The 10,679-nt window shown below is 40.0% G+C and overlaps 1 protein-coding gene across 2 annotated transcripts; it reads left to right on the forward strand.

Moving 5' to 3' along the window:
- The first annotated feature begins 368 nt into the window (after positions 1 to 368).
- On the forward strand, positions 369 to 5,119 carry LOC105353973 (alanine aminotransferase 2). Of its 2 annotated transcripts, XM_011474271.4 has the most exons (11): positions 370 to 602; positions 872 to 961; positions 1,248 to 1,356; positions 1,444 to 1,577; positions 2,030 to 2,273; positions 2,344 to 2,423; positions 2,505 to 2,641; positions 3,788 to 3,962; positions 4,033 to 4,188; positions 4,646 to 4,755; positions 4,853 to 5,119. In XM_011474271.4, the coding sequence occupies exons 1-11, from the start codon at positions 495 to 497 to the stop codon at positions 5,019 to 5,021; spliced, it is 1,512 nt and encodes a 503-aa protein (XP_011472573.1). In that variant the 5' UTR covers positions 370 to 494; the 3' UTR covers positions 5,022 to 5,119. The 2 variants fall into 2 exon arrangements, with proteins under 2 accessions (XP_078802280.1, XP_011472573.1); XM_078946154.1 differs by having other exon boundaries at positions 369 to 602; positions 1,248 to 1,577.
- Positions 5,120 to 10,679: the final 5,560 nt, after the last annotated feature.

A 10,679-nucleotide genomic window follows, 5' to 3' on the forward strand; every position in this document is an offset into this window, starting at 1 on the left:
GTCAGGGGTTCACAGATTTGCACAGGTGGTTTGGGAGAGATTTTTACACCAGATAGCCTTCCTGACACAACCCTGTATTGTACCCTGGCTGGGGACAGGCACAGGGGGACCCAGACTTAGGCCCACTTGTGACTACATAATTAGGCAGTAGGGACCCACACTGGATGAAGCTCATTGTGCCCCCTGGGAAACAAACTCTAGTTTTATGCACCAGTTCTACACACAGCCAACTGAGCCGTCCAGCTGCTTGAATGTCTCCTGGATGCTTCTTCAATAAAAAAAAAAAAGAAAGAAAAGAAGACAAACACAAAGTCCACTTTCAAGATTAAATATTTGACAGTAAATCCAGTACAAATTAACAGGACATCAAACAGCTCTCACATTTCACTGGTTGGTTATGCATTCCATCTCAAGCAATACAGTTTCAGAAATAGAATCTCTCTGTCATTGAATCGAGCAATACAACATTTTTAGCGTCTAGATTTATTGCAAAGATGACAACTTCACTGGATTATGTGAATCCCAGAGTGAGAGCAATTCGAGTCTCGACGCAGAGCTTTTTGCAGAATCTCGCTCATCAAATCACTCAGAACATGACACAGGTAAGTAAAAACCAATATCCTGTTACATGCATGCAATGTAAAATAATAAAAGATTCCTTGCAATTGTCAGGGGCAGTAATTTGAAAGAAAAAATGTTTTTTCATTTATTTTAACTACGGTATTATCCATTATTATAAAATTTGCAACATACAAGTGAATGTTAAATTTATGACAGCAAAATAAATAGAGAAATGTATGAATTCATAATTCTGATAAGCCAAGCATGGTCTTTTAACCATCTTTCAGCTCAATCATGTGTTTTCCTGCAGGGTGGGCAGAAACCCTTAAAGGGTGTTATTGATTTGAGCTCAGGGGACCCTCATAGAGCGGGGATGAAGCCCGTCTCATTTGTTCGACAGGTTGGTTTGAAGTGGAGTTCAACACAGCCGTTACACACAGATAAGTTAAATTAATCAATCACATGAGTCTTTGATTTATTTTTAGTAAATTTCTAAATGAAATGACTGTGTTTTATCCTATGGCTTTGACTCAAAAACTTGAAATGTGCATCACAAATAAGAAAAACTCAAACGCTATGAGTTTTATAAAAAATATTGTGATTTTTGTCACATGTACAAAAAATAAAAAATAAAATATACAATAAAATACAATAAAATAAAATTAGTATTGAATATATGTTTTTAGGTTCTGGCAGTGTGTTTGTATCCTCATCTGCTTCAAGACACGATCTTTCCTCTGGATGTCAAGCTGAGAGCGCAGAGGCTCCTTCAAATCTGCGAAGGACAAAGTTTGGGTGAAAGTTTTTTTCTTTTTTATTGTGACATCTGTCCACTGAAGCTTATATTTAACTCCTGCATGAATAGTTTTGTGGTTTTAACAGGGTCATACACGGCATCTTCTGGGCTGCATCACATCAGGCAGACGATTGCAGACTTCATCACCAAACGAGATACTGGTATTTCTGCAAATCCCAGGAACGTTTTCATCTCTTCTGGTGCTCAAAGGGCTTTAATGGTAGCAGTGTACTGTAAATATTAGTTTCTGCCATGTACAGTATCATTAACAAAAATCTAATCTAATCTAATCTAATCTAATCTAATCTAATCTAATCTAATCTAATCTAATCTAATCTAATCTAATCTAATTTAGTAAAGGTATATACATATGTGAATTGATTTATTCATTTTATTTTTTTATCGTAAATTTAAAAATGACGTTTCTTAAATAGTTCAAAACTAAATTTCACAACGAAAGCTAAAACATTGCTCTTTTTCTCTGCAGCATGCTCAACTACAATTATTTATTAATTCTGTCTAGGCTTTAAGTTTCAAATTATTCCTCTTTATTATTTATCAATTATTAACCTTTTTTTGGGCAGGGGGGTGAAAAATAAAATAGAATAATCCTAAATCAAAACTTTCCTTGACGTCTAATTTGTAAGTTTCAAATGAAGGAAATTCTTCTAGGTTGTTGTGAAGCTGCTATCCAGTGGAGAAGGGCAGACGCAAACAGGCATTTTGGCCCCCCAGCCTTGCCCTCACACACTCCCCCCTTTGCTGGATGAAGCTGGAGTCTTAGCGGTGCCATACCGGCTGATGGAAGAAAGAGGATGGGCTTTGGACCTTAACCAGCTGCGTCAAGCTCTAGATTCCTCCCGAGGGGGCTGTAATCCCAGAGCTGTATACATCAGTAACCCAGGAAACCCCACAGGTCCACACTCATTGGGTCATGATCCCCACCCTGCCATAGTCCAATCTCATGTTGTTGTTGATCTCTTCAGGACATGTTCAAGACAGGAAGTCGATACAGGAAGTGATCCAGTTGGCCACAGCTGAGAAACTCCTGCTGTTGGTCGATGAGGTAATCAGAGATCTTCTTAGGCTGCAGGGCTCTATTCCTGACGACTTCTTCACCCCTCTTTGCTCATCCTCTGCTCCTCAGGTGTACCAGGACAGCGTATATGGACAGAACACAGAGTTCCTCTCCTACAAGAAGGTTCTGTTTGAGATGGGCCAAGAGTTCAGCGAGACGGTGGAGCTGGTTTCCTTCCATTCCTTGTCCTGTGCCTCTGTGGCAGAGTAAGCCTCTTAAAGGGATTAGAATTTTCAAGTTGAGTCTTCTCGTTTGTCATCTGTTTCACTCGTTTGTTCAGTGGTTGTTAGTTGTCTTTGTTCTTCTGGACCTCCCAGCTGCTGTTGACACTTTGATTACAGTATTGGAGCTTTGACACAAAGGTTCTTTCTTCAGATAGTCCTAACAGTCAGGCTGTGCGCGTGGAGGGACCAGGGAGCGTGTGCCTTTCACTTTCACTTACTGACAAGCTCCTTGTCAGTATGCATGGTTCAGGGGGTTGAAAAAAAAACAACCTATGTAAGACACGCCTGCGTCTCACCTACTTGACTTAGCCTTACATGTTGTTTAAGTGTTCACTAAAACCTGAAGCCTGCAGCATACCTGCAGAAAAAGATGTGCATTTACAATCGTGTGCAATCACACAATTTTCACCTGCAGCCAGTCTCTGTATCCACCCGTGAGGGCAGTTGTGACTGAGGCTTTACATTAAAAGAGATTGATAGATTAATTAACACTCTTGGGTAACAGCTAATAATTAATAAGTAACATTTGAGTAACTATATAAAATTTTCCATTTGATAAAAGAGTTTCAACCAACAATAGGGTAGAATATTCCCCATATTCATCCATTAACCCTTGTGCTATCTTAGATGACCCCACCCTTACATTGACGTGTTCTCCCTACCATGACAAAGGTGGATAAAGGTGGAAAGATTATATGTAATCCATGGACACCAGTGAAGATCACAAATCATTGAAGAAAAGAGGTTCAGCGCACTGTCTAGTGGGTCTAGATGACCCAACTCCCAATGTTAAAGTGCCTAGGATAACACAAGGGTTAAATGCTTCTTGCGTTATAGAGATGTTATTTTGAAGCATGGGCTCAAATGGGATTAAAATCTTCAACCAAAACAATGCAAGTACATTTTGATTTGAGGTAAAATCTGCATAATTAAAATTAAAAGACCACTGGGGACACTTGTTCAATAGCACACATGAATGAAGTGGGACTTTCAGTCATGCATTTCTAAATGTTCAATGCAAATGAATGCAAGGTACGGGACAACATATAACAGGATTATTTTACCTCAGAAATTGAGGAATACATAAAAAAAGTGAATGTTAGAAATGAAACATTTTTCTGTCTCCAGGTGTGGTCTGAGAGCAGGATACATGGAGGCAGTCAACATTGACCCAGATGTGATGAAAGTGTTTGACACCATGCTGTGTACTGACATCAGTGCTCCCACCACTGGACAGCTTGCTTTGGACCTCATGCTGAACCCACCTGGACCTGGAGAGCCGTCATACGACACACACGCCCAGGTGATAACACAGCTAACCTGACCTGCTGCAACACAGTGTCTGCAGTTTCCCGACAATCATCTCCCCGCAGGAGCTGCTGTTGACCCGGACTGTTCTGACCCGAAATGCTCAGCGAGCTCTGGAGGTTCTGAATGATCTACCAGGGTTCAGCTGCCAGCCAGCCATGGGTGGAATATACCTCTATCCAAGTGTAAAGCTACCAGCTGGGATCCGAGAGCAAGCTGAGGTAGCAAATGACACTTTGCAGAAGAAGATGAAATAGAATTTATAAGAAAGACCAACTCAGATGAAAATGGTGTTTTTGGTGTGTTTAATATGTTCTTCTGGTATTTTTCTCATGGTGGAGGACATGTCTTAAAACATTCATCTTAAAATTGCATTTCTGAATATTTCTTTATTTAAATTATTGTGAATCAAATATGCATCACATCCACTTTATATCTACTTGCAAAAACAGGTGATCTTTTTTCATAGCTGAAAGAAACCCTAGTGTCAAAGGGTTAATCAAATATTAGGACTTACTTTTTCAGAATTACATTGAAAGTCAAGCATTCTTTGAACACTTTAAGTAACAATGTTAACATCAACAATAAGGAAGCTATTTCATTTCATAAACTATTTGAACATAAAAAAAAGAAACGACACAGCAAAGTTTTAGCATAACAGTTTTCTTGTGTTTCCAGATGCTGGGGCTGGGCGCAGATGTTTTTTACTGTCAGAAGTTACTGGAAGAGGAACTTTTGCTTTTGGGTGCAGGACAGTACAGTGGAGAAGCTGGCAGCCATCACTTTAGGTAGAAAATGTAACCATGACAACACATCATTGTTTCAACAATAGATATGATGTGATGTTTTGCCAGAAAATGTGACTTATTTTAAAAATTCTCCAAGGTTGTGTGTCCTTGTTCCTACGAATGTGCTGGAAGACGCTCTGCACCGCCTCTCTGCTTTCCACCTTCACCTCATGGGCCATCACACAGTCGCTGGCAGGAATGTAAAAGGAAAAGCAGGTTGCAGCTCCCAGAGTGGATTAACTTGTGTTCAACCAACAACAGTCTGATAGAAAACCATAGTCATAAAATAGTTTCAAATGACTCTGAGATTAATGTAGCAGAATGTTTTAAGGAAAAAAGTAATAAAAATGTAACTGCTCTGAGACTGCATCAGGTTTTTTTAGGTCTCATTTACTAAACTGAGAAAGTGTTTGATTTTATATGTGTATGTATGGGGCGGGCTCACGGATGAGATGTGAACCAGGAAGTGCCAAATAAGCATCCATTCCATTTTCCAAACCCATTAAATCCCTTTTGCGAGGGGTTGCAGGAGACTATCCCAGCTACTGTTGGGTGAAGGTGCTGTACACCCTGGGCAGATTGCCAGTCCGTAACATTGGCACACAGTCTCACACTCACTCACATACACAGCTATGTTTACACCGCCCTCGCCAACGCTGGGGTATAACTGGCCACTTCCAAGAAAAACGTGATGGAAGTGTGCGTAAACGTGCATTTCACACTTCTGCGTTCAAGACTGTCGCGTTCATGCGTAGCTGCGCAAGTTTCTATAACTTTTATGAGACTCTACATACAAATCGGACGGCCATTGAACACACGTGGAAAGTTAAACCAGGTCGATTGCTGACCAATCAGGGATTCGGATTTGGTAATGATGTATGGGTGGCGTCCTTTTTAATTCACAGAAGTGCCGTTTGAAAACTGTTCACAAAGGAGAAATGAATAATTTGAGTTTGTGGCTAGATGGAATTCTATGACACCAAGTCTTTGATGTATCAGAATAGATTTGTGAAAGACAAAACCTGGAGCAAGATTTTCACGGTTTTGAAATTTCGCACCAAACCTCCTCCAATTGTAAGTGGCAGACATACGCCGTTCAAGAACAGGTCTCACATGCCAGGTGTGAACACAGCATAACAGACACGCACTGGTTAACAGTAGCAAAAGAAGAAGCCCATCCCACTTGTCCAGTGTGAACACCGTGGGCTAAGAGCTTGTTCTAGAATCCATGTTTTAGAATCTGTGTTTAGAACATTTTTGAAAAAAGGCTCAATTTTGTTATCATTAATTAACATCTTTGTCATTTAGCTGCTGCCTTTGGGGTCATCCCAGTGAATCATCTGCCTCCATCTAACCCTCTCCTCTGCATTTTCCTGACTTACAGCATCCTCCTTCACAACAGTCATGAACCTCCTCTTTGGTCTCATAATTTATTGACAAAGTTAGAGAAAGTACATCAAAGTGTAACATATTGTTAAGATTATGAATATGCTCCAGTTAAGCTGTGTTAAACAAAAATTCACTGGTGTGAACTGGTTTTTCTTGTGTCTTTCATGACCCCAGCAGGGCCAGAGCTACAGGGGAATGGGGGGAGGGGGGGGGCAGCTGAGAACTAAGACTAAAAAATCATCAACACAAGCTTCTTTAATCATTGCCAAAATGCCAAAAGCGATATCATTCATCTTCTTCTGTTTATCCCTTTCGGGCTCATGGGGCTGCCGGAGCCTATCCCGAACACTTATGGGTGATGGCAGGGGACACTCTGGACAGGTCGCCAGTCTGTCGCAGCGTCACACATATCACACACCTATGCACACTCACATTACCACCTATGGACAATTTAGATTAACCAGTTAACCAATGAAGCATGTTTTTGGATGGTGGGAGGAAGCCAAAGTCCCCGAAGAGAACCCACACATGCACGGGGAGAACATGCAAACTCCACACAGAAAGGTTCCTCATTGATGTTCTGTTTCAGGTCCCCCAGCCACGACTTGAACCAGGGGCCTTCTTGCCGTGAGGCAAAGCGCTAATCACTGTGCCACCAAAAGTGATATTTAAAACAAATATTTTTAGATAAGAATAACAACAATTATATAAGTGCACTTTTGATCATGTCATTTGTAAAGGCATTCCACTCTGCTGTTCTCATTTACCACCTCGCCAAAATTCTTCTGCCCCCAACCTCATTCACCATTTTCTAGCTCCCACAAGGGCCTCAGCAATTTACTTGATAACCTTAAATTATAACCTTGAATGATAATCTAAAAACATGACATTCACAGCAAAGAAAGAATTTTAGGATAGTTAAAAGATCCTTGTTTTGAGATTTTATATTTTTTAGTTTTTGTCTTACAGGAAAAATTGTCCTATTAAGAAAGTTTTTCATAACAAAATGATATTCGTTTAGAAAAAAAACATGCCTTTGTGACTACAATTTATATCTTAAAACAAGATTTCTTGGTTGGTAAAAAATAATTTTTTTATCCCTTTGGCACATGTTTTTTTCTTTTGCTTATTCAAGAAATTTTGACTTATTTCAACAGGAAATTTTTCGGAAAGTTTTTTACTTACAATGTGAAAATTATACATTTAAATTAAACTAAATTATTATTTCAAAACACCTGAACAACTTAAATTCAGCGCGAGAAACCCCTCATTTAGAGTATGTTACAACTTTGTTTATTCCCTGATTCATAAAAAAGCTAGAAATTGGTCAAATACGAGGGTAAAAATCTGTTCAGCCTAATTATATTCTTGTCTGTATATCAATATGACTTTTTAAATTGATTTTTTCGTGAATATGATTTTAAAAAAAACATCATTATCGTATCAGTCAATTTTCCAAAAAGTTTTTAATTTATTTATTTGTTGTTTTTTTCTCAAAAACTTGATTTTTTGGGGGGGACCAAGTGATGGGCAGTACTGGCTAGATTTATACACGATTTACAAAAACAGTAAACGCTGCAATCAATTTATATTTATTTGTAAGAAATTTTCATGACATGTCTTGGACTGTTCATGTTGGTCTATTTTATTGATTTACCAGCAGAGGTCGCTGTAGCCTTTTTTTTCCCGACCGGTTCGCATTCTTGCAAGGTTTAGTATGGTGAAAAAAAGCAGGGTTTGGGTGGTGATTAAGGATTATAAACGAAAACAGAACAACATTATTACTTTAAAAGTGCATATTTATACATAACTTGTATGTTTTCTGTGCTGTGTTAGTTGTAGAATTTTACAGTCAACTGAAATCATGTGTTCCGGCAGACATGATGCATTTGTATGAATCCATGCATTGAATGTAACACTGCATAAAAGGAAGGATTAAAGTCACACAGGAAGCTGGTTATTTTTCCATCTGGATGGAGCACTTTGGCCGTCTGCTGCCAGGAGTTTGTGAGTGAATAAGCAAAGTTCAGAAACCAGGCGTTTGGCTGCCAGCTCATTTTTGAGTGATGCATTGAATCCTGAGCTGTAAATAATATGATAACCGCTGTGCAGGGCTCAGCTACCCACAGCAACTGCCATCCATCTTTTCTGATTTCCTGGATTCATTTGTGCCTCCGTTCAGCCACTCATCATGGTGCGAATTCAAATTTTTCACACACTGTGTAATTCTTCCACTTCAGTGCAGGGCTCATTCCTCAATAACAAAACCCAGCACAGCCACCCCCACCCCACTACCCTCCAGCCATAATCAGTCAGCTCGAAAGAAAAAGGAAAATCACGGCATGTCCTCCAAAGATTCACTGTAATGCAAAGTAATCAGCAGCAAGGCAGCAAATTAACAGTCGCAATGTTCCGGTTCTCTATAAGTGGAAAGTGTGAAACATGTGGGGGGCCTGGAGGCGCACTTAAAGACCCACTCTGATAAAAATTCCCGTTTTTGGTGTTTTTAACATGTTCTTGTGGCATTTGTCTCATGATGGAGGACACATATAGAGAAAATTAAGCATGAATTGCATTTCTGAATTTTTCTTTATTCAAATAGTTGTGAATCAGGAAAAATGCAGTTTGAAAAAGATCGTAGTTGTGACGTAGAAAATACAGAGGGCGGGCCACAAGCTCACTGCTCCATGTGAGGGGCTGTAATTAGCGGGAGAGCGCATAAACAGATGGGTGGTGGGAAGTGGGGGCGGGCTTACTCCACACCAACACTCAGAGGTAAATTTCTAATGAACTCCTGCCGCTCTGTGGAAACTATGTCCTGGAAAACAACACAAGTTTTTTTTTTAAATTTTGTCTAAAAAGGGCATAATCATAACTAAAAGACCACTGAGAATGCTTTGACAATAGATCAAAAGATCATCGGAGGGGGACACTAAGGAGTTTGTGCAAAGTTTTTCACACCTGAGCAACACAAAGCTTTGATATTAGTTATTAGCTAATAAAGCATCAGCTAAAGTCTAAATTAAAAGACATGTCCAGCTGCAAAACAAACAAACAAATAAAAATACCCCAATCTAGTAATCTGAAATGGTTTATTTCTTTGAAATCCACAATGGATTATAAAATCGGAAATGACTTGTCCATTGATTTTGAATCACACACAAAAAAAGAACTAATTATGGGAAAGATTTTCTTTAAGTCTTTTGGAAAAATGGTCCTAAATGTTTAATGGTGTGTACTTATATAGTGCTTTACTGCTTAGAAGGCCCAAAGCACTTTACAGTCACAGTCCCATTCATACACACACTCTGATGGCGGGTCTGATGACTAACACCAGTGCCAACCTTTAACCATTCGGAGCATTTGTGGGTTTAGTGTCTTGCCCAAGGACACTTCGATACATGGCAGGAACCAAATCTGAGATCTTCTCATCAGAGGTTGACCACCCTACCTCTGATCACGGTCGAGCATTGAGGAAAAAAAACAAACATGCATTCATGGAGTGAGTGAGTAAACTATATGATGCTGACTTGCTACTGAAGGACACAGATGTTTCTGACCTGCAGCACAGATGCTGCAGCCCTCCTCTCACTCTGGGAAACTAAAAGACAAACCTGCAGCCTGAAATAAGCAGAGTGTTAAACAAGCTAACGGGGCGTGCACCAATGTTCATTCACCTGACTCTGGAGTCACGCGGAACCAAAGCTCTGGATTCATGCTTGAAAGCACAAAAGAAGAAAAAAAACGAAATAAATCACATTGATGAACTTGCACTTTTGTTGACCACACTGAACTCCTCAGCAGCACGCACGCAGCATTCAACAACGGACGTTAAAACCTCTGCTTGTATTCAATATTTAATCACATGCAAGCTTTTGGATGGGCTGTCCTCAGGCGCTCAGAGCAGAGGCAGGCTGAGGGAACAATTAGCCGCACGCTGCCGCTGTAATTAAACCCAGAACATGAGCATCTGTGCATTTTTGAGCTTGACATAAAAGGCAGAACTGAACAGAGGCGATCCGAGCCAGAAAAACAAGACAGCGGCGAGACAAAGAAAGGACTCTCAAGTCGACGGATTTCGCACAAGCATCTGAGGCATTAATTATTAGCCTCAATGGAGAGGAGTTGGATTTAATTAACTGACATTTGAGGTACTTTGAGCAACTATGTAAAATAGGTTTCTTCAATTTAGAGCCCTGCTTATCGGAACAGTCTTTCTGTTTGTGCCAATGTTGCTATGAAACTGAGCCATCATTTGGGCGCCAATTAATTCTCCCTTATGTGCCTTCTCTGTTTTCTCAAATGCAATTAGATCTCCATGTTAATCCAATCCCTGTCAAGACTGTCTGTCTGTTTGTTTGACCATCTGCCTGCTAACCGACCTCATTTCACCGCCCAGACAAAGAAAATATACTGCACCTGACTGGAAAACCTGACATTGACATGTGCTCTCAAGAAGACTGAATCTTTAGGGTGGGAAGAGCTGTGGCAGACAGTTAGGATGGTTGCCACATAGACCAGATATGGCTGTCTGT

Source organism: Oryzias latipes, chromosome 4, assembly GCF_053564925.1.
Source record: "Oryzias latipes strain Hd-rR chromosome 4, Olatipes_Hd-rR_3.1".
NCBI classification, from domain to species: Eukaryota; Metazoa; Chordata; class Actinopteri; order Beloniformes; family Adrianichthyidae; genus Oryzias; species Oryzias latipes.

What these genes read in the sequence shown, in the direction of transcription:
- LOC105353973 (XM_078946154.1), top strand. Translation starts at nt 495, where the DNA reads ATGACAACTTCACTGGATTATGTGAATCCCAGAGTGAGAGCAATTCGA. An exon ending in TAACCCAGGAAACCCCACAG is followed by an intron (nt 2,274 to 2,343) that starts GTCCACACTCAT and finishes TGATCTCTTCAG; the next exon opens with GACATGTTCAAGACAGGAAG. An exon ending in GCTGGCAGCCATCACTTTAG is followed by an intron (nt 4,756 to 4,852) that starts GTAGAAAATGTA and finishes AAATTCTCCAAG; the next exon opens with GTTGTGTGTCCTTGTTCCTA.